This window comes from Rhineura floridana, chromosome 11 (genome assembly GCF_030035675.1).
Source record: "Rhineura floridana isolate rRhiFlo1 chromosome 11, rRhiFlo1.hap2, whole genome shotgun sequence".
NCBI lineage: Eukaryota > Metazoa > Chordata > Lepidosauria > Squamata > Rhineuridae > Rhineura > Rhineura floridana.
In genome coordinates, this window is record NC_084490.1 from 17,962,282 (window position 1) to 17,985,770 (window position 23,489).

The window sequence follows — 23,489 nt, forward strand, 5'->3', positions numbered from 1 at the left end:
GATAAAACATCCTGGGGTCATCTAATTGTTTCCATACACATCCTGCAACGACTTCCTGTCACTACCTTGCCAATGCACCTGTTCCACCTGCTTGTCTCTTGCCCAACTCTTGGCACCCTTTTTTCAATGCCAAGGCTCAAAGCCCCACCACCACTGACTAACTACAGACTGCCCAACACTATTTGAAAGGGCTTCAAGACCTATTGCTGCTCCAGTGACCGCTCTCCTCCCTTAATAAAGTTAAGCCAATGACTTCTCACCCATGTACTTCTGCCCCAAACCCCTTTGCCTATCTTCCCCTAAAATCATCCTCTCCAAGCCTCTCTGAACATTTTTTCTAGCATTTCCACCTCTATACTTTTTCTTTACTTTCCCCTATACAGTCTCTGGTTGGGGGTGGAGGGGTCACGTCCCTTTCCTTTACACCCAACTTGCAAATCCTCTTCTCCTTTTTCCTAGTCTCTAGGAATTGTATTTTGTAAATTGTATTTTCCATGCAGCTTCACAACCATTTTTTCTTCATTAAAAAAAATACACCACCACCCTCCTAAGACTAAGGGATATGGTGAGAATAGTAAAAAACAAACAAAAAACATGCTCAGTTTTGTACTTTGTCATCTCTCCGCTATTCACTATGTCCAGACACAGAGACAGATTAAGATACATATATTGCTTTCTACCTAAATATTGCAGAACAGAATTCCTTTATTATCCACTATACCTATTTTATCATCTCCAATCTTTACATCTGATTATCAGTTGCCAGTATCAAATCACTCTCTTCTCTCTCTGCATGTGCAAATACTTACATAGACACACAGGCACACAAATGATCAGTCCTATCCTTTATCATCTATCTAATCTAATCTATGTATTGCATATCAGAACTCTGCCCCCTCCACCTCCCTTTCCCTTTTCTCTATTGTCTCCACCTCCCTGCCTGCAACCACCCCCCTTCCCTTGCGCTGGCTCTCTCGCTTTCTCTCTCTCTCCAAGTCTGTGGGATCCCCCAATCGACCGTCTCTCATTCGTTGCGCTGTCCCCCTCCCCATCGTTACCTGTTGGCAGCAGCAGCACCCAGGTAGGATGGGGGCAGCGGGTGGTGGGGTCCCATGGGTGTCAGGATAAGGTGGAGGCAGTACTTTGGAGATTTTAGGGAAATAGGAAGGCAGTTGTGGGGAGCACGTTGGAGGAGAGAGAAAAATGTGGGGCCAGGTTCTGGCAGAGTTTCTGAAGAAGAGAGGGATTGTTAGAAGAGTTGCTTTAGAGATCTAATTGTGTATTGCGGGGGGGGGAGGCCAGAGCAATTTGGGGGAGATTGCTGGGGGCGTAGGAGTTTCTGGAGGCAGTTGTGGGAATGTGGGGCTGATAGGAGTAAAGATTAGGGTAATGACAAGGAAAGGGGAAATTCAGTTATCCTTCTTGAAATGAGGGGGGTTCAAGGATGTCTTTGGGGAGTATAGTGTAAATGATGGGGGAAGTGATGGGATAATTTTTTTAGAAGTGGGATAAATGGGGGAGATCAAGTAGATGTTAGGTAATTACAGGAGATTATCTACATTTATTCCTATGTGTGGGGCAGATGCTGGGCGGGAAGAGGGGCAACATTTAAGACTGGAGGGCAATTCTGAGAGTGGGTGAAAGTGATGGAGAGCTGACTAACTGAAGCAACATTTAAAAAAGGGAAAAAAGATCTTCACACAGGTCTAAAAAAAATAAAAAGACAACTCAATTTAGCAAACTCATTCTATTAATATTGGTTAATAATTCAATACCAATTAATTAAGAATAACCCTCTCAGGAATGCTGGTCTCTAAAGAAACTGTCATATCAAAATGTCATTATGCTTTCGACAGTGCAATTTCCTTATTCAATTATAATCAGCTCACTACCACACACACACACAGATACACAAAACTCAGTATAGTAAATGAACTTCGTTATTCAGTTATAATCCTCTCCCTCCCTCCCTCCCTCCCTCCCTCCCTCTCTCTCTCTCTCTCTCTCTCTCTCACACACACACACACACACACACAGCCCAGCATAGTAAATGAATTCTGCATGTTCTGCCTGTCTATCTAGAGTTGTAAATCTTGCTGTGTGGCCCATTGACATTCCATCGATTTGTGAATGCTTCATTTAATGCCGCTTCTGTTCCTAACAATGAACAGATAGTGGTGATGGTGGTTTAAAAAAAACCTGAAGTCACTCAGTGCAATCATATATTGTCTACTCAGGAGTAAGACCCACTAAGTCAATGAGACTTACTCCCAGGTAAGTGCATGTAGGATTGCAGCCTTGGTGCATTAATAAACCTCTGAGTAGCTCAATTCTGATGTTCCAGAGAGAGAAAAGGAGATACCAGTTTTGCCCGGTGCACTTAACTCCAGAACTTTTGACTTGTAAAATGTAAAACTCGTTGTTAAAAAGATGGACAGAAGAGGTCAGATTTCTTGCATAACATGAACAGATGCAATTGAAAGTTATTTCTTGGTGATTTTTAACAGAAGAGTGAGAGATCAGGGGAAATCCACCATTTAGTGGTGGATTCAATTGTAATTTGATTTAGCAGGGAAAGTGTCCCTTCTTCAACAAATGGGGAAACAGAAGAAAATGGGCACCAGCACAAATATTTGTGTGGCTCAAGAGTTGATTCATGCAGATGATCACAAACACCTGTCATGTGTGAAGGTTAGATATGTGCATGTACAAACAAACATTGGACTCAGGAATCAATTGTGGCTGTGCAAGTGATCAAGGGATTGGAACTGCTTCCTGATGGGAAAAAGCTAATACATTTGGGGGCTTTCTTTTAGGAAAATGATCATTTGTGGGGATCACAACAAAGGAGTTTAAATTGACACTCAGTGAGGATAGATATAAATTTTGTTCCTCTCCCATAACACTAGAATCTGGGATTATCCCAGGAAACGGATGCTTAGCAGCAGGTCAGGCCAGAGAAAACAACATATTTCTTAATGCAATGTGTAATTAATTTATGCAGTTTGCTGACACAGTGTCGTGGCGGTGGTCATGAGCTCAGATGGCTTTAAAAGGGGATGAGAAAATTTCATGGAGGATATGTCTATCACTTCCTCTGACAGTTACATCAGAGGATTATAGCCAAAACAGAACACAGAATCAAGGTAGATGCTTGCAGAAGTACAATTTTTTATGTGTGGACAACCCTAAAGGAGGGAGAGGAGGACCCAAAACAGTCCAATAAGGACTGAGGATGCTCAGTAGCCATGGAATTGTATGTGTTAATATGAGAAGAAAATCAGGGCATGGGATGGAGTATCCTGGTGGAAGGAGTACTCTTGCTAGGAGGTGAGCATGCACTGCAACATTTTGTTGCATCTCCTAGTAGTTAATGGCTATTAGCCAAGATGACCTAAATCAGGTGTGGGGAACTTTAGCCCTCCAGATGTAACTATAACTCCTATCCACCCCAGCAAGCATAGCCAATGGCTAGAGATGATCTGAGTACAGTAATTATTTATTATTTACTAAATTTACATCCTGCCCTTCTTCCCAAAGGAGGCCAGGGTGGAAAACAACAAGCAATAAATCATTAAAACATCTCAAAAACCATTCCAATACAGATGTAGACTGGGATAAAGGTCTCTACTTCAAAGGCTTGTTCAAAGTATGCACAGAAAAAACAAGAGAGACGGCACCTGTGTAATATTTAAGAGGAGGGAATTCCAAAGGGTAGGTGCTACAACACTAGTCCCGATTCCTATATTGTGCAGAATGGACCTCCTGATAAGGGAGTATCTGCAGGAGGCCCTCACCTGCAGAGCACAGTGATCAGCTGGGTATACAATGATAAGACAATATTTCAGGTATCCTGTTCCCAAGCTGTATATGGCTTTATACACCAAAACTTGAACTTAGCCCAGTAGCTAATGCGCAGCCAGTGCAATTCTTTCAGAAGTCAGATAACATGTTGGTGACACTGTGCATTTTGGACCAGCAGCATCTTCTGGACCAAAGTCAAGGGCAGTCCCACATAGTGCCGCCCTGGGCTCCTACTGAGAGAAAGGGCAGGATATAAATCAAATCAATAAATAATAGGGCACGTTGTAGTAACCCAGCCTAGAGATTGCCAGTGCGGGCTATCCCAGTCTGGAAATGGCTACAGTTGTCTTAGCAGCTGAAGCAGATAAAAGACACTCCTATCTATTGCAGTTACCTGATTCTCTAGCAATAGAGATGGATCCAGGAATACTGCCAGACTATGAACCGGCTCTTTCAGGGGGAGTACAACCCCATTCAAAGCAGGCATCTAGACTTAGGAACCACTTAGCCACAGTGGCTCCATCTTGTGAGGATTCAGAGTCAGTTTGTTGGCTCTCATCCAACCCACCACCAAGTCCAGGCACCAATCTAGGGCTTCCATGGCCTCTCCTGATTTGGGTGTTAACATAAAAACAGAGCTGGGTATCATCAGCTTACTACTGATACCTTCTAATGACTGCTTCCAATGGTTTCATATAGATGTTAAGCAGCATTGGGGACAAGATGGTACCCTGTGGCACCCCACAACACAACTGCCAGGGGGCCAAAAGACAATAACTCAATGCTATCCTCTGAAACCAACCCCAAAGATAAGATCGGAACCACTGTAAAACAGTGCCTTCAATACCTGTCTCATTCAGTCTGCTCAAAAGGAAACCATGATCAGTGGTGTCAAAAGTCTCTGACAAATCACATAAGAATAACAGGCTTGCACTCCTGTCTTTCTCCCAATAAAGGTCATCCATCAGGATGACCAAGGACGATTCAGTCTCACAGCTAGGCCTGGCCCTGGACCCAGACTGAAATGGGTCAAGATAATCTGTTTCATCTAAGAGTACTTGCAATTGTTGCTCCACAATCCTCTTTATCACCTTCCCTAAAAAGGGGGTAATTGCCACAGGGCAGTAGTTGTCACAAACCAATGGGTCCAGGGTGAGCTTTTTCAGGAGTGACTGGATCACCGCTTCTTTCAGAATGGCCAGGACAACTCCCTTCCACAAGCATGCATTGACCACACCCTGGAATGGATCCACTTGATCCAGGCAAGCTTGATTTAGCAAGCTTTAATAAGCCAAGAGGGGTAAGGGTCAGGGACACATGTTGCTGGCCACATCATCACAAGGCCACATTGACTGAAACTGATCCCAAGAAGTTGCAGTAGACTTTGAACTGAACACCTCACTGGAAATTGCAGTGAGTATGGATGTGGTGTCAAGATTGCTATGATTGCAAGCAACTTTATCCTCGAAGTGTCTTGCAATCAATTCACAGTGGGCTTCCGAAGGGTCTAAAACTCCTTTCCCTAGAGCAGATGTTAATAGACCCTGGACAATATGAGAAAGCTCCACTGGATGGCCATTTGAGGCTGCGATGGAGGCCAAGAAGTGGGCCTTCCTCACCTTCTTGTAGTTGAGCAACATCTGGAGGGCCAAAGGTTCCCCACACCCGGGCTAAATGGAACCTCCATGTTCAGAGGAGGCTATATGCCACTGAGTACTACCTGCTAGGAGCTATGGGGTGGGATGGCTGTTGCCTTCATGGATTGCAAGGGGGCTGCTGTAGGGAACAGAATGCTAGAGTAGATGGGGTGAGCCTGGAACCTATGTATACAAAGTATGTGTTCCACCACTGAAATGTAGCCCTCCCCCCCCCAAGCATGAAAGTAAGGAGTGAACTCTTAAACATACTTTTCCTCATCTGGACGCTTCAGTGACATGTCCTGGCAATTCTATTGTGTGCTTCTGAATTCAAGAGGGTAACCTCAGAAATGGCCACACAACATCCTTATGAAGTGAATAGTCTAAATGGGACAATTCCCCATGCTTTATTCCACAAGTCATTACTCAAGATAGCAGTGGTCAAAGGAAGGACATTTCCCACTAAGAAAATATGAACTTTTCTACCAAAGCAATGACAAACTTCTTCATAAAATCTGGATGAGATTTCCTGCAAAAAATAATGACATTTTCAACCTAGAGATGATATTTCTACACATACGACACTTCAATATATTTTTCTTACCTAATAGAAGTTGTATTTTATCATCTGAAATAGCCTCACTTTCATCATAAAGGAATTGTTATTGTTGTTAAAAGGAAAGGCAATTTCCATTCAAAACTTTTTTTTCTGAGAAGAAGATTTTGCTAGGATCTAGCAAAGAATTCAGCTGAAAAGAACTGCTGGTGTTTCTGTTAAATGTAAATGTACTGCCTACAAGTCGATTCCGGCTTATGGTGACCCTATGAATAGGGTTTTCAGGAGGCTGAGAGGCAGTGACTGGCCCAAGGTCACCCAGTTTATTTAAATTTAAGGGGCAAATTGTCAAAGGTTTAGACAAGCCTGGTGCCAGTGGGCAGCTAAGTCAGGCACTGGCCAAGGGCCCCTGTGGCTCAGAAGGGCCCCCGAAGGGCTCCTCTTTAGACTGGGAGGGTGAAACGCCCACTCCACAATTTCTGCCAGTTTTGGGTCATGGGCCCAGCGACCCGACGCTGTCATGGTTTGCAGAGAAGGCGCTCTACCCTTCCAGGAAACACCCCCCCATGCAGGCAGTGTGGGCTTTAATGGGCCCACCTGCTACCTCCTGTGTTGCTGAGTCAGCGCGCAGGTACACATACCTGCCATCACCCAAGATGGCAGCAGAAGTGCTCCTAAGGGGTTGATGCTCCCGCTGCTATCTTGGGTGATGGTAGGCATGCGCACGCAGTGCACTGATGTGGCGTCACAGGAGGTAGGGGGCAGGTCTGTTTAAGCCTGTGCCGCCTGCATCGGGCAGGGGGTGTTGGGGGGCATGACAACGTGGGCCTGGGGTAGTCTGGTGCCCAAGGGCCCTGTCATGGAATCATAGAATAGTAGAGTTGGAAGGGGCATACAGGGCCATCGAGTCCAACCTCCTTGCTCAGTGCAGGAATCATGCCTGATGCCAGCCCTGGGTTCAGATATGTCATCCCAAACACTGTGCTGCATCAGGGCCAACCAATGATCAGGCAGAGAGTGAAGTGGCCACCTCAGATGGCAGTTGCTGGGGGGACAGTGGCAGCAGCTCCCTGGCAGCTGCTCCTCCTGAACCCCTTGGCCATCGCCTTCTGTTGGAGGGCAGAGCTGCGTGTGGCCTACTCTGTACCCATCTATACGAGCTTACTTCCCTCTGCTGCGGTGGAGGATGCTTTCTCCTCTTCAGTGCTGAAGTATGATTTAGCCAGTCCACTTGACTTCTGTATGTGGGGAAAGGGGCACCATCTTGCCCTTTACCTCAGGTAACAAAATGTCACTCTTGGGCCAGCCCTGGGGTTGCATGCAAAGTGGCGTTTCTCACTAGGGAAGGGCCAGAGCTCAGTGATAAGCATGCAGAAGGCCCCAAGCGGAAGCCCAGAATCTCCAGACAGGGCTGGGAGAGACTCCTGCCTGCAATCTTGGAGAGTTGCTGCCAGTCAGTGTAGACATTACTGAGCTAGATGGACAAATGGTCTGACTCAGTATAAGGCAGCTTCCTCTGTTCCTAACCTTTTTTTAACCCATGCTAACATAAAAATCCCACCCCATCCTCCAAACCTGGCACTCCTGATTATTTAATTTTCAAAAGGATTTAAATATCAGGACTTTTAATTTTAAATAAAATGTTGGCTTGCTAATAAAAACAAATCAAAGTACTTATATATTTAAGGGAGAACTTTTGGATTTACTCTCTGGACACATTGGCACCACATGGCCTGAACCTGGAGGACAGTACCACCACTACTTAGCTTCTGCAAATGAAGCCCCTCTGAGCATTCCATCCTCAAAGCTCTATAACTGCCACTTTGGTAACAGCATTTGTATGTTGGCAGCTGATGAAGGCGGAAGCTGAAACGTTTTGTTAATATAATAAAAACCTCTGTTTGGTTAATCACAATTTCGTTCATATATATATATGGATATATATATATATATATATTCAGATTTTACTTATGTTGTACATATTTATTGGAAACCCTCCCCCAAAATCCTCACAAGCTCCCCTGGATAAATAGATAAATACTAGTCCAATGGTTCCCTTCTTCCCTTGGAGAAGGAGAGGAACCTCTGAATGCAATCCGTTAAGACTGCAGTCCTTCACACACTGACTTGAGAGTAAGGCCCTATGAACTCAGTGGGACTTCTTTCTGAGTAAATATGCATAGGATTGTGTTGCACAGCAGCCTACCGCTGGGGTGGGAGAAATCATGAATCGCAATAACCACCTCTTTTCTTCCACCACAGTTGCCTGCACATCCAATGACCGTCCGGCGTGGAGATCGTGCTGCAGTCCCTATCCGGGAGCACATGGCCATTGATGTGTCCCCAGGACCAATCCGACCCATTGCCCAAATCTCTGCTTATTTTCCACACCCTGGGTTAGAGGGCGTACTGGCAGCACGGGACAGAATGAGCGGGCAAGGGCCAGCAACCATGCCACCTGGAACAGGAGAAGGAGAGTCTGCTGATGGATATGATTCTGATGAGAATAGTGAGTGATTCCAACCTTGCATGCCTTTGGAGGGGAGAGGGTCACGGCTGATCCAGATCAAACCATCTGTTCCTCACAGAGGCGGGGGTGGGGGGAGGAACTTTAGAGGCCTGCACATATTTCATACATGGATGTTCACACATACAGACTCACTCTCTCACTCACTGGCTGTCATCTTACACACCTGTTCTCTTTCCTTTAGCCATTTTTACATGGAGCCAAACCACACAGTCCCTACACACAGAGGCACACGAGAGGGTATCTTTGTCTTACATGCGCATGCACACAGAAGAGCAGGGCATTTTTTTAAGGAATTGTTAGTGGGTGTCAATTTTTTCATTCAAATGGCTTTCAAGTGGAAGCCTCTCTACCATGTACAAGTCCTGATATTTGGATTGAGATGAAAGTGGTTCATACTAAAAAAAAGGGGGGGGAGTGAATACAGCCTTGCAAATGCATTTACACAAATTATTAGCCAAGTACAAATCCTACTAGCCTGCCCACTCACCAGTAAATAATTAAAAAGCAAATTAAAATTAAAAACTGCTGCTTATGATCCATGCCCTGCTGCAGCAGAATTCTTATGGAAAAAAGAATGAAGATACAGAGAACCAGATGTCACAGTTTACAGGGAGAGAGATTCTGTTAAGAATTTTTTTTAGAAAGACTGGTGGTTTGTAATAACCATAATAATTATTGTGTAATGTGCCCCTACGTTCTGCTGTTTCTGTTCAGTTTCACTGCTACGTCATACCTCTAGTCAGTGTTTCAGTGGCTTCTGATCTGAATTTGTGTTCTTGGTTCATTGATAGAATTTTGTCCAAAAATTGTCCAAAAGCTAGGACTGGGTGTCCATTTGAACACACAATGATTACTTAAAAACTGCCTGGCAGAAGATTCTTATAGTTACAAGCTGAAGCAAAACATGCACACACACATCAAGACATTTTCACACATATACATTTCATGTATTGTCATCCAGAGGTCCACTGCGAAAGCTCCACCCCCTCCCCACCCCCTGCTTATACATATCAGCCACGGACACACTTGCAGTTGTACTGGTTTCAGTGCATCTCCACCTCTGTGTTGTGAATCCTGGGACACACGCCTTCAGCCAAATTCTGCCCCTTTTTTCTCAAAATCTGGGATTTTTGAGATTGGATGCATTTTCCATTTAAACCAGCTTCACAACGACTTCAAACTGTTTGGCGGTCATCACCCTGCTCCACCCACTAGGGTGTACACAGAGTCAATACAATAAAAAATGAATCAAACAATAAAGATGTATACAGCTGGGTGCAGATTCATTTCAAACTGTTCCCAGACAAAATGAACTTGCTGCTTTTTAAGGAGCTAGTGTGCAGTGCATGTAGCCATATTCTCTCTCCCCCCCCTTACACGTATACTTCTTTAGGCCCTATCTCTCACCCACATCTGGGCATAGAATACTTACATGTTTTGTCATGTGTTTTATGCAGTAGTTTTCAGAAACCTCAAGTCTTATGGATTATCTGTACTTCCCGCCCCTCTCTTATCGCAAGCACACATTCACCTACTCTTTGCATATACATTCTGAATCAGAAGTGGTGGTCACAAGAGCCCCCTTCACATAGTCAATGCACAGTGTATAGTCAATGCACTGAGAAGTTCTTGTGAACAGATCTATTTTCACCACACACAGACCCAGCAACAGCATCCTTTTTAGAAAAAATTATCTCTCACGATCACACAGACAATCTTACACAGAAACAATCATTCTACCTCCTTTCCTCCCTGTACACAACACATCAAGGCAATCCTACACACACTTATCTGAGAGTAAGCCCCACTGACCTTACTTCTGCACTTATTTCTGAGTAAGTTGGATTGGATTCTGCTGCACATTTCTTACCTCAACAATGCAAGTTGCACACCAAGAATACTCAGTTGGAAGGAAGTACAATAATTGAGGTCAATTGTACTTACTTAAGAGTCAACCTGTTTAGAATCAGGGTTTAAGAACCGTTGATGCCTTTACTCATATAGGGACTCTCAGCCACCCACCTGTGCTCTTTTTTCATATGCAGGTTTTCTCTCTCTCTCTCTCTCTCTCTCTCTCTCTCTCTTATGTACACTGGAGACTGGTGGCTCCAGTGTCAGTGGGGCAGTGAATCTGCTCCAGGTTTTAGTCTGAACTTTCTAGAAAAGCATGTTGGACAGCTCCTTGAAAGTTCAGACTAAAACCTGGAGTGGATTCAATGCCCCACTGATATTGGAGCCACCAGTTTCCATTGCACACACATACACCTGGTTCTCACAGACAATTCTTCTTGGTTCACACACAGGCAAAGACTGTCAAACATTTGCCATAATCCTGTTATAGGGTTAGGAGTCCCTTTCATCTCAATGATTCCATGGTGGTATGGTTGTGTTCTGTGGATGATACAAGGAATGTCACAGGTGGGGAATCTTTTCCAGCCTGAGAGCCATATTCCCTTAAAGGGAACCTTCCAGGGGCCACTTGCCAATGAGTGTTGCCAGAGGCAACAGATGTGATGTATCTTTTGACAGTAGACTACATTCCAGTCACACAACACTACACACATATATTTCCATCCAGGCACATGAGGCATATATCACAGTTCAAGGACACCTTCCGGCCAGGCAAACGCACCTGAGGCGAGTGCAAAGCAGGAGCGGTGAAGGGTGTGGTCCGGGAAGACAGGGCTTAGTCCACAGTGCAGACACAGCAGCCTGGAGGACCACATTTGGCCCCCAAGCCTGAGGTTCCCCACCCCTGGCTTAAGTGTTCAAATCTACCCGACAAGTCTGGCTTTCTTAGATAAAATAGTTGGCCAAGTACAGGTGATCTGTTGCCGTAGGAACTAGTAGCTGGAGAGCCTTCTGAATCTTTGAAAGGACACTTAGTGTGTAACCCTCCTCCTTAGAAATCTGATGGGGGAGCAATCTGGGGTTGTGTTAAATTTATGAATTGTGAGCCATAAACCATAGGGCAAATCTTGGTTACAGGTTAGAGACCTAAACCACGTGGCTGGGTTGAGATGACATGCTAAGCCATGCCACGGCTTAGCTCAGTGCAACGTAGCAGCAGAAGGACCATGGAGACTCTCCCCTCCCAGATCCTGCATGCTCATATGTTTGCACAAAACCATGATTCGGCTTAGCGCGACTGCAAACCAGGCCACTGAGTTACATGTACCACCACAACAGAAGTCATCAAGAAGCACATTAGTGCTGAAAGCACAAGATTTGCACTCACATATGGTGCCAATTCATCAGAGATACGCACAAAGAAGCATAAAGGAACACAGTCACACACTTCTGGGGACAAACTCACACATACAAATGCTCACTCAGCTGCCTCCTCTAACGAAAGCAAACCCACACAAACCCACAGCCTCACTGACACAAAAGCCTGCCACAAGAGAGAAACAATGTCATATTCTCTTCTACACAAACACACACACACATTGTGTAAGCAAGCTTGTGTGTGTGTGTGTGTGTGTGTGCGCGCGTGTGTGTTGAAGGAGAGGGGTGGGTAGATGGATGGGTAGAGAAGACACAGAAGGACAGAAAGGTAAATGTCCACGCAAGAGGATAGATGAATGTGAATGGACAGAAAGCAATTTAGAAACCAATCCAAGTTAACATGTGTCCAGATGGAAGGAGGCAGCGATAGATAGATTAAAGCATCCTGTAGGTGGACTGACACATAAGCCCATTTCACATGGTCTTCCAACCGTGCAAGCAGGCTGCATGCATGGAGGGGGATCGCACTATTCCCCATTCCTGATCTCCGTGTGTTCACCAACTCTGCACACACCGAGCCTACAACTTGTGTACACACAGGCTGTCTCCATGCAGTTGCGGATGCTGCTTTTCTCAGACTGCATGGAGAACACCTGTGTGCATGCAGAGTCATACAGCATGTATGACAGCAACTGATGTGGGCTCTTCTGTGTACCTAAAACTGATGAACGGACAGTGGTTGGGACAGAAACACGGTTCACTTCCCCTTCCACACGCTCGGTCTTCATGGGTAGAGGACAGTGTGTGTGAAAGTGATCAATAGCTATAGACACATGTATATGTAAGTTGCATGTAGTAGGCAGATCTACCAGGGATTATAAAATGTGATGAAGGATTCAGCCCAAGAAGCTTTTTACCACGCTAGGTTTCTTTCTGCCCTAGAATATACGGAGCAATAACAGTGCCTTTGAGCATGTGCAGAGCACAGAATAGCTTCTTCTCTTCCTTGAGTATTCCCCCTACATTACTGAGATTAGGGGGCAGCCCCTCCAAGTTTAGAGGATGTGGTCCTGTGACTTGTAGGCAAGATCTAGCTCTGGGACCTTTGCTTGATTTTATTTATTTATTTATTATTTTATTTATATTTTATATTCATTTATATTTTAATGAATGGAACCCTGAAACAGACAAAAGATACACGTTAATTCAGATGGGAGCGAGTTGGTTGATTAACTGCTGGAAGGTCTGCCCTTTGGGATTTGAGGACCCTCTGAAATCATCTGGTTCTCCAACCATAGGAAGATACAGAAACACACAGAGAGCTATACTGTTTTGCACAAGAGTAGTACTGGGTGCAGGGGACACAGAACTGTGTTTTGAATGCAAAACCCTGCATCCTAAAAACCTTCATTTGCTGTAAAAACAAACCAAACAATAACACACACACGTTTCCTGGACCTTATGGTTGTAAAGACAGAACCATATGAATGATACCTCATAATATCTCCAAACTTGAGGGGGGGAGTTCAGCAGGATTTACAGTGCTCAGGACATGGAGCTGTGGTGCACTGTTCTGCCCATTTGATTTCCCCCCATGAGCAGAAGTAAAATAAAATATGAATACTTAAGCAAATTTGCCTAATTGGCATGATTTATGCAGGCCACAGCATAACATCCCGTTTTTATTAGTGTCTAAATTGGGTTATCTAGTAGAGGAGGGATTTTGATTGTTGTTATTTTTTTAAATCTCAGAGAGAACAGCTATATCTATATGCCAGTTGACTGATAATGTCTACACAGACCCATATCGTGGAAGAGAGGTAGAAGGGTACAGACAGGTAATATAGGTAGATGAATGCAGTTAAATATGAAGGCAGATAGTGAGTATGATGACTAGGAAGAGAGTGGAAAAGAAAATTCAGATAACTGACTGATTGATTCATTTTTTCATTCTGCTTGACATCTGAACCTTTTCTAGCCTCCCTTGGGACCCTTGAATTTGACATTCTTTATGATCCTGAAAGCTGCACCCTCAACTGCACCATCCTACGGGCCAAGGTAATGATGGTAATCTGAAAAGTGCCCAGAAAACATGCTCTCTCCTGCTGTCCCCAGAATAGATTATGCTTTTTGATTCCGACCCGCAGCCTTTTTGCATTGTGGGTCTCTTTTTCACAACAGAGGGACATGATTTAATAAAAGAGGCCATACGAGGAGGGAAAATCTCATTATGGAACCAGCAGTGCTCATTCTCAGTCTGTTTCTTTTTTCTTGTCTGCATTTCAACCCATTTCTTTTCCTCCAAGCCTGTGGAAGGCTGAGAGGCTCACTCAAAGGCCCATCTCTCACGCAAACCCCTATGGACTTCAGCTGGCTGTGTTTGCGTAACCCTTGCCCTCACATACATGCCAACAAACACAAGCCCCCTCTCCCTTGCCAGCTGGTGGTCTTGCAGCATCTTCAAGTAACTTGGCGATGCACCAGGCAACCGGGTATCCGCAGGCATCTGGGGTTGCCATGGCAACAGAGGAGGGATGGGGGAGCTAGGGAAACAATGCGGCAGTTCAGAAGCACAGGAAAAGTAATGCTCGCCCTCCATCATCGTTATCCACAGCCACCACACTTCTATCACCTCAGGTTCCCTTTCCCCACACTGCTGAGGACCGTTAATCCCAACTCAAAGACCTTTCTCTTTGCTCTTTGCTCCCCTAAGCTCCGCGGCTTCTTCACAAACTATTTAGGGTGTGTTTACATGATGTGTTTTTTGGTTTTTTTATATCACTGGAAGTGCCTTTTTCCCCTACGGCAATTCTTCAAGGAAACCAATTTAACTAGATGTTTCAGCAGCGGCTCTGAATGGTGTTTAAGAAATCATAGCACGAACAGTTCCAAGATTCAGAATAATTTATTTTGGCCACAAGTGGCATAAGTCTGTGTTCTCATCAACAAAGGCAAACCAGCACTTTTGTATGGATTATTCAAGAGGGCATCTGCCCAAACACTGACTATGTACAACAAATCCCCACATATTCTGCAATATGTATGAGGCTATTCCCAGAGTACTCCTCTGTTTCTTATGCCCTATATACAACTTCATTCTAATTCTGGCTTAATACACAGAACAACATGGAGCTGCTTTTGAAAAGTGTCTAGAACAGTGGTTCTTAACCTTTTTTGGGTCATGAACCACTTTGAGAATCTGATGAAAGCTATGGACTCCCTCGCCAGAAAGATGCACATAAACACAAAACTGTGCATATAATTTATTTTATTGCATTGAAAATTGTTTTATTTGGCCCTGGTTCACAGACTCTCTGAAGCCCATCCATGGACCTCCTAGGCATTCATGGACCACTGGTTAAGAATTCCTGATCTAGAACCTTTAATTGGTCCAGAATGCAGTGGTTAGGTCATTATCTAGGCTAGGGCAAGGTTTTTGTTGTTGTTATGTGCCTTCAAGTTGATTACGATTTATGGCGACAGAGCGTATTACACCAGCGCTGTATCACTATCGCTAGCTCCCAGGTCACTTCCAGATACCAAGTGCTGGTGTTAGCCTTTAAGCCCCTATACCAGAGGTGAGGAACCTGTGGCCCTCTAGATGTTGTTTGACTCCAATCCCCATCAGCCCTAGCCAGCATGGCCAGTGGTCAGGGACAGCGTCTGGAGGATAGCAGGTCCTCCATCTCTGCCATAAACAGTCTGCAATTGGGGGGCCCTTCTTCCTTTGGAACCTGCTTGTATGTGCTACTCAGCAGCTGAAGCCCTGATCTCTGTCCTCTGTTCTGACATCTAAAATACAGCAGGCAAGAAGGAGCACTAGGCAGAGCTATGTTGTGGGATGCCTATCAGACCACTTCACCGCTTGCTTTTAGTCAAGCAGCAAAGACCTGACTTTTTAAGCATTCATATGGAATGGGATAATCCTTTGCATTACTGATTTGGCTTGTGCTTGAGGGCTTAGCTATTCATTTATTTTTAATATACCTGCAGACTTGCTTTGCTGTTAGCTGTTTTAATTGTTTTGTTATGATTGATTGTATTTCTTCATTAGGTTAACCCACTCAAGGGGCATGAAATTCAAAACAGTTTGTCCCCTTTATAACACACACAGTAAAACACTGTGTGTAAGGTCAAGACATGAGGATTTATTTATGCACAAAGGGTCACACTGTTTTCAATTTCTGTGTAGGAATTTTGTGATGTGCACACAGCAGCCTTCAGACACAGACACGTTAACAAGGAGTGTGGGCCAGGGAACGTGTGAAACATCCCCTTGCGGGAAGTGCATAAGGACAATCTTTTGTTTAAAGGGGAACTGACTGCTGTCTTCCTGTTCTCAGGGACTGAAGCCGATGGATTTCAATGGCCTGGCTGACCCCTATGTCAAACTACATCTCCTGCCAGGGGCCTGCAAGGTAAGCATAACTTCAGATTCGCCTCTCCCTCATCTTCCTGAGCTGAGCACCATCTAATATATGTGTGCAGAACCCCCAACCCCACCCTGCCAAGTGCCATCCAGAGAAAGACTACACATGTACCCAGGTTGGAGAAATCACATCCCCCATAGGACAGGAGCAGGGCAGGGTTTCTGAAGAAGAAGGATTGGGCTTTTCCCATGTGTAATACTTATTAACAATAATAAATAATCTCTGAAGAACTGGATGGTGGTTCAGATTTTGATTGGAGCAGCTTGGGCAGCCGGTGTTTTATCTCTTCCCCTCTGTGTTGTATTCCCAATCTAGATCCTTCCATATATCCCAGAGCTGCTATTAGCCCTACTGAGGGAAAATACAGGGACAATACAGGTGCCTACCATCTTATTCTTTCCTCAATTTGTTTAATAGTAGCTTTGGAATATGTGTGTGATACTTAGAGTGGGGAAAATGGCTTAAGGGAGAGAGTAGGTAGACACTCACCCCTCCCAGTGCCATTGCTCTAACAAAAATCAGAGCCCCCTGAAGCTACTTTAAACGTTAAAGTTTACTCTCAACAACATCAAGGAGATCTAATCAGGATCTCCTGCACCTACTCCACTTTGGCTTTCCAGCTGAGGATGAAATACTATTTATTTATTATTTGATATATATCCCTCCCTTCCTCCCAGCAGGAGGAATATCTCATGGAGGTGTAGGTTTCAAAGGGGTGACAGTAAATGGGGTGAGAAGTGGCAAGCCAGGCCGGTACACTCAGTGACTGCCAGCAGATTCAGGACGCCATTAGGAGAAGAGTTCCCATTCTATTCTGCGCTGCTCAGGCTGCATCGGAAGTAGTGTCCAGTTCTGGGTACCACAATTTATTGACCAGCTGAAGCTTATTCAGAAGAGAGCGACCAGGATGGTCTCTCAAGTCCTATGAGAAATGCAGTGGTGGCTGGTGACTGTTGGGACTGGTGGGGCAGAGGGAAAAGCAACTGCTGGTAGGCAGAGTCGGGGTGGGAACACAGGAAGCTGCTTTATACTGTGTCAGACCATTAGTATTGTCAGCACTGACTGGCAGTGGGTCTCCAGGGTGTCAGGCAGGAGTCTCTCCCAGCCCTACGTGAAGATGCCAAGGATTGAACTCGGGACTGTCTATATGTAAGGCAGAGGCTCTACCAATGATGGAGCCAACTAATTATGGTTCCCCTCCCCATTCCCCTCTATTGCAAAGACACTACAGACTGAGGATAAGGCTGCAATCCTCTGTATGCTCACTTAGGAGTAAGCCTCATTCAATTCAGGGAGACGTACTTTAGTCTAAGTAGACTACTACTGTATAGGATTGTTATCCCCCCCCCAAGATGAATGAAAGGCCACAGTGATGCAGACTCCAAGCAAGGCGACAGAGAGAGCAGAGAGTGAATTATAGTGTGGAAGAATTTGCAAGGATGCATGGGCTCAAGTTCTGGGCTCTGTCGCGATTCTGGAGAACACTGCCCCAATTGCCAATAGCAAAAAGCCTTCCCTGGAGGAATGGTTGAAAGAGCTGCATATGCTTACCCTGGAGAAGATTAAGGGTGATATAATAGTCATCTTCCAATATTGTTCTCTATTGCTCCAGAGGACAGTACGAGAACCAACAGATAGAAACTGCAGCGAAGCAGATTTCGGCTAAACATTAGGAGAAACCTAATGGTACAAGCAGTTCAGTGGTGGAACAGACTGCCTCAGGAGGTAGTTCTTCATTGCTGGACATATTTAAGCAGAGGCTGGATGGCCATCTGTCAGGGATGCTTTAGTTGCTTCCTGCACTGTAGATCCTGCATTGAGCAGGGGGCTGGACTAGATGACACAGGAAGCTGCCTTATACTGTGTCGGGCCATTGATCCATCAAGCTCAGTATTGTCCACATTGGCTGGCAGTGGCCCTTCAAGGTTTCAGGCAGGGCGTCCTTTCCAGACCTACCTGAAGATGCTGGTGATTGAACCTGGGACATTCTGCATGCAAAGCAGATGCTCTGCCCCTGAGCTATGGCCCTCCTCCCCTGCAAAAAAAAAAATCTTCCAACTTTATGATTATATCTATGACATTCACTCCAACAAGATGTGGTGGTGACTCTAGCAAGGATGCCTTTAAGAAAGCATTAGACAAATGTATGGTGGAGGATAGGTCTATCAACACCTACGATATCTGGAGAGAACCCATTTCTTCAGAGGATGCATCCCTTGTGGGTACCAGATGCTGGGGGCAAGCAACAGATGTTGGGTTGCCTGTTGCTTTCACTACATCCTGCTTACGAGCCTCCCAGAGCAATCTGGTTGGCCATCAAAGTAGAGACTGAGCGGAGGACTATGCCTGCCTTCAGTCTGATTCATCAAGGCAATGGTTATCTTCCTGATGTTGTTTCTAGCCTAGGTGTGCACAGAAGATCTGATACACTGAAAGAGATATAAATTCATAAAACATACACATGGATAAGTAAAATAAAAGTAATGTGGCAAGACTGAATTTGCAAATGAGCACTGGAGAGCATTGTCTGTCTAATAATCTCTTTGCATGTGGGGCTTGGGGTAAAGTACTTTTCTCAGGCTTGGAGATGTAAAGGCTCAGAAAAAATAGGGGGGAACTGTTTCCCCCCATTTTTCTAGGGTTTGGGGGGGCTTCACCCCTCTGCTCAGGCTTTCATGCCCTCAGCACTCAGGTCAACACTCAGCAGTGCAAGGGAAGTTAATAAACAGCTTCCCCTACTTGTAGCTAACCAGAGTAGCTTGTGCAGCTTTCTCCTTACTCCAGCATTCAGAGAGAGGGAGATGGAGCAAACCAGAGCATGCACTCCATGGGACTAAACCACAACGGGCAAATAGAAGAGGAGAAACTGGATTCTTCTATTACAGGTCCATTAAGATCACAGTTTGGAAAAGCAGGGACTGGGAGATTATCAGTAATTATCAGGAGAGGGGAAAAAACCAAATACATTGATAATTCCATGCCACTGTTTCCCTGTTCCCAGCCTGGGGGGAAAAGCAAGTTGTAGGGCTGGGTCTTGGCTCAAACCTCTGGTTTTATTAGGATGTTCTGCTCTTCCATTCCAATTCCTCCCCTTCCCCGGCCCCACTGTACCCTATCCTCTCCAGGCAAACAAACTGAAAACACGAACCCAGCACAACACTCTGAACCCTGTGTGGAATGAGGCCCTGACCTACAATGGGATAACGGCTGAGGATATGGCCCGGAAAACTCTGCGGTGAGATGTGACCCCCCCCCACACACACACATTTAAAAACCCAAATTTACAGCACCCCCCAACACACCAATGCTCCCTTTGCCCTAACACACTTCAATCCTTTTTCTGTCTTTCTACTTCCCAGAATCTCTGTCTGTGATGAGGACAAACTGACCCACAACGAGTTCATTGGAGAGACCCGGGTGCCCCTGAGACGACTCCGGCCTGGCCAGAAGAGACACTTCAACCTGTGTTTGGAACGGCAACAACCGGTGAGAATCGAGCATAAGGGAGTCATATACCCCAACATGAGTCAGGATCTGTTGTTTTATTTTAGGAATTAATAAGTATCCTTGGACACATCCTCTAGCTGCCTGGTTGCCCATTCATTTGTCCTTCTATTCTTATCCCCACTAAAAGCTCACAAGCTCTTCGATCCCTGGGCCCTGTATGAGGTTCTCTCCATCTCTGTCAAACCAATATTATGCTGTCATCATGGAGTTTATCATCATCATTCTGCAACTGATGCCTCTTTGTCAGCAGTTAGAATGGTTGTGAACATTCCATGACATAATAGGCCAGCTAATGGGCAAGAGGCTTGCAGGCAGCAACCTATTTGTAACATATTTATGCAAATGATTATTTTGTTCTACTCAACTTCAGTTTATAAGAAAGTGTGCAGGATGTGTTGTCAAATCTCATAATATTGTTGGAGAATAAATTGTAATTTATTGTTAGCTCAGGATTTTAAATGGTGGGAGGAGGTCTCCATGTTCCTCTCCAATGACCATGGGAAGCAAAATATTTATCTATTATTAAATTTATTTATTAAATATATATATTAAATGTATATATTAAAAATATGTCGCTATACTAATGAGTATGTGCTTACTCTATGCTGCTCACAGATTCAGAATAACATAGCTTTGTCTTGTCATTGATTTCTTTTCCCCCACGCACAGAATATATTGTGTTTTGGCTCTATTGGGTTAATCCCTTATGGTATGCCTATCATCATACTTGTGTACCAATCTGTATTTCTCCTCATCCTCTGTTCACTTACTCATTCAATCTGTCCCTTGACTCCTCCAACTTTGCTAGTATTTATGTTCAGAAAAGCAGGGAAAACAGATTTTAATTTCTCACTTCCCTTAACAGCTGGCATCCCCTTCTTCCATGACGGCAGCTCTGCGCGGCATCTCCTGCTATCTGAGAGAGGTAAGGGAGGATTTCCCCCCACATCTGGGATTATAGAACCTGTAGTTCAGGGATGAGGACCCCTTTTCATCCCAAGGGCCACATTCTCTTCTAGGCAACGATCCAGGGGGCCACTTGCCAATAGTTGGCTGGATCTGAGGCAAAAGTGGACAGAGCAACAAATGTGATTGTTACCTATGTACAGTATCGGCACACACTCACACCCGTCCTTCCTTCCTCAATCCAAGCAAGCAGGAACCATTATCAGAGTTCAAGAACTAATCCCAGCAAGGCAAAAACACCTAAGTGGTGGTGCAAAGCAGGGCCAGTGTGGCCTAGAGACAGCCCCTGGGCCCAGATACAAAAGCCTGAAGGGACACATTTGACCTCCGGGCTTGAGGCTCCCCATCCCTGCTCTAGCTTCTCTCACATGCCAAAGGCAGGACTTACCATCGATAGCCAAAGGAAATAATTAATACATCCAGTTAAAAAAGTATGATCAATCAGCACTTACCAGAATAGCCCAAGTATTAGCAGTAATATCCACTAAGGACCAGTTAGATCCCAGCTGTAGCAGTTATCCCTATGGGAAGTATTTCTTGGCACTCTTTATTTAGCTACGGTCCAATCTGGCCATAGAAACCCTTCCCCAAAATATTATTCATTAGCAAAGGAAAACCTCTGTGGTCAGAAAGCCACTATGGTTGGCCTAAGGGTGGGGAGACCCACGTTTGAATCCCAGTTCAGCCATGAAAAAAGTGATCATGAGAAGATTTTGGTCCAGTCACCACCATATGTAACCACTTACCATATGTAAGCCTCTTTGGGTTTCTATGATGAAAAGAAAGGTGGGGTATAAATAATAAAGTGAGAGGAAGGACAGGATAGAATTTTCTTAGCTTATCTTTAACTTAACATTTTGCAGAGTTGAGTCAGAAATAGATTGCAGGGCTGAAATTTCAGTTGGCGAGGTTGATAGGGAGCCTAGCAGTATATAGGACTGAGAAGCGGGATAGTAGACAATATGCCAATGAAAGGCCAGAAGAGAGAACTGTCTGGCAAGGGTGGGTGAAGGAGGCCCCACTGGCTGCTGGCCAGCCACTAGGCCCAAGATGAGGGCTGCGGAGGAGCTGCAAGGCTCAGGAATCTCAGAAGCCTGAAGCTGAGAGGCCTTCTACATATTTCATCTGGGGTGTCAAAAGGTCCCAGGCCAGCCCTGGGAGTTAGGTTGCCAAGGTTTGTTTTGGGAGGCTGCTGGGTGGATGCTTCACACAAAAACACTCCATGTTCTTTCCTTCTCCCCACTCCATAGCTAGAACCCCCAGCTGGCTGGGCCCTGGAAGAAAGGGGCCGCATCCTGCTTGCCCTCACATACATCTCCGAACGGCATGGACTGCTGGTGTCTATTCTTCGCTGCGCCCACTTAGCTGCCATGGACGTGTGTGGCTACTCAGACCCTTACGTAAAAACGTGAGGAATTATGTTTACACTTGACTCTAGAGGCCTACCTTTGTTCTAGCCTGCAGGCATTCAGAAGACAATTTTTTTTAAAGTCCCATTTAGGAAAGCTTTCAAGGATTGTTTTTAATGACCCTGGAATTCATTTCCTTAAGATGTCATATTGTGTAGTCATTTTGTATTGTCTGCATATTGCCAGTGTTTTAAGTTGATGATATATATATATTGTTCAGTTGTATACCATGGTGCTTGAGTACTGGTATGTAGAATTTTAAGAACTGCTAGCTGCCTTTTAAGGAGACAGAAAGGGAGACGGCAAACAGTCTAGACAGACAGGCTCACTCCCTGTTACTGTTGTCTTGGCAGGTACCTGAAGCCAGACGTAGAGAAGAAGTCAAAACATAAAACAACTGTGAAGAAGAAGACACTGAACCCAGAATATAATGAGGTGAAGAAAAGAGAACAAGTGAAGTAACTGCATGTTCTGGGACTTGGGAGGCACAGCCAAGGCTTGAGGGGTAGAGGGTGGGTTGAGGAGCCAACATGCCTGGATTCTAACTTTAGCTCTTCCCTGCCCCACTACAGGACTTTTTCTACGAGATTGAACAGTCAGATCTGGGTCAGAAATCCCTGGAGATAACAGTTTGGGATTACGACATTGGGAAATCTAACGACTTCATTGGTGAGAAGAGACAGGGAGTGGCTGGCCGGGTTACAAAACATGGCTGAGGGACCTACACCACATGACAGATTTAAACTGGTTGAATAGTCATTCCATCTCTCCCAGGGGACTATAGGAACTGTTATTTCCTGTGGGCAGCTAAGAGTCTCTGCCACAGGATTCATGGCTGTTTCACTAAATTACACCTCCCAAGATTCTTTGCTAGGGAAGCCATGATACCCACACTGATATAAAATGGATAGAAATATAGGTATTCCCACTACAGGAAAGATGTCTCACGAGGGGGTCATTGTGCTTCAGGGAGGAAAAGGGAAGCTCATTAGAAGGCACCGTTTGGAAACCTCTTTGCCTTCCCTTTGCAGGTGGGGTGACCCTTGGTCTAGGGGCCCCTGGAGAATGTCGACAGCACTGGCTCTCATGCCTTCAGACCCCTGACTGCCGCCTGGAGCACTGGCACACGCTCACCAACGAGCTCCCAGAATCCTCCACTTTCGGTCCCTGAAGTGCCATCTTGACTGCCTATAGAAATGCATCCTCCCGCCCTGCCTGCCTGCCAAAAAAAAGGGAGGGATACAGCACCAGGGGCCCCTCCTTTGCACGAGGACATTTGCACGTTTTGAAAATTACTTGTTGTTGGTGTCCATTTATATTACGCTCTAGGGAAGGGCTTAAATGGAAGCCACCCCCTCTTCTGGTTTCGTTTGCTAAGGCAATGGGAAGGTGGTGGTGGTGCTGGGGTCACAGCAGAGTAAT

At 45.1% G+C, this 23,489-nt stretch overlaps 1 protein-coding gene across 1 annotated transcript; it reads left to right on the forward strand.

Moving 5' to 3' along the window:
* The first annotated feature begins 1,050 nt into the window (after positions 1-1,050).
* Positions 1,051-23,489, forward strand: DOC2A (double C2 domain alpha). Its single transcript, XM_061589197.1, has 11 exons — positions 1,051-1,081; positions 8,260-8,506; positions 13,734-13,813; positions 16,099-16,173; positions 19,311-19,420; positions 19,545-19,671; positions 20,558-20,617; positions 21,909-22,066; positions 22,421-22,502; positions 22,640-22,736; positions 23,099-23,489. The coding sequence occupies exons 2-11, from the start codon at positions 8,275-8,277 to the stop codon at positions 23,236-23,238; spliced, it is 1,161 nt and encodes a 386-aa protein (XP_061445181.1). The 5' UTR covers positions 1,051-1,081; positions 8,260-8,274; the 3' UTR covers positions 23,239-23,489.

What these genes read in the sequence shown, in the direction of transcription:
- DOC2A (XM_061589197.1), top strand. Translation starts at nt 8,275, where the DNA reads ATGACCGTCCGGCGTGGAGATCGTGCTGCAGTCCCTATCCGGGAGCAC. An exon ending in ATGGCCCGGAAAACTCTGCG is followed by an intron (nt 19,421 to 19,544) that starts GTGAGATGTGAC and finishes TCTACTTCCCAG; the next exon opens with AATCTCTGTCTGTGATGAGG. An exon ending in TCAGACCCTTACGTAAAAAC is followed by an intron (nt 22,067 to 22,420) that starts GTGAGGAATTAT and finishes TTGTCTTGGCAG; the next exon opens with GTACCTGAAGCCAGACGTAG.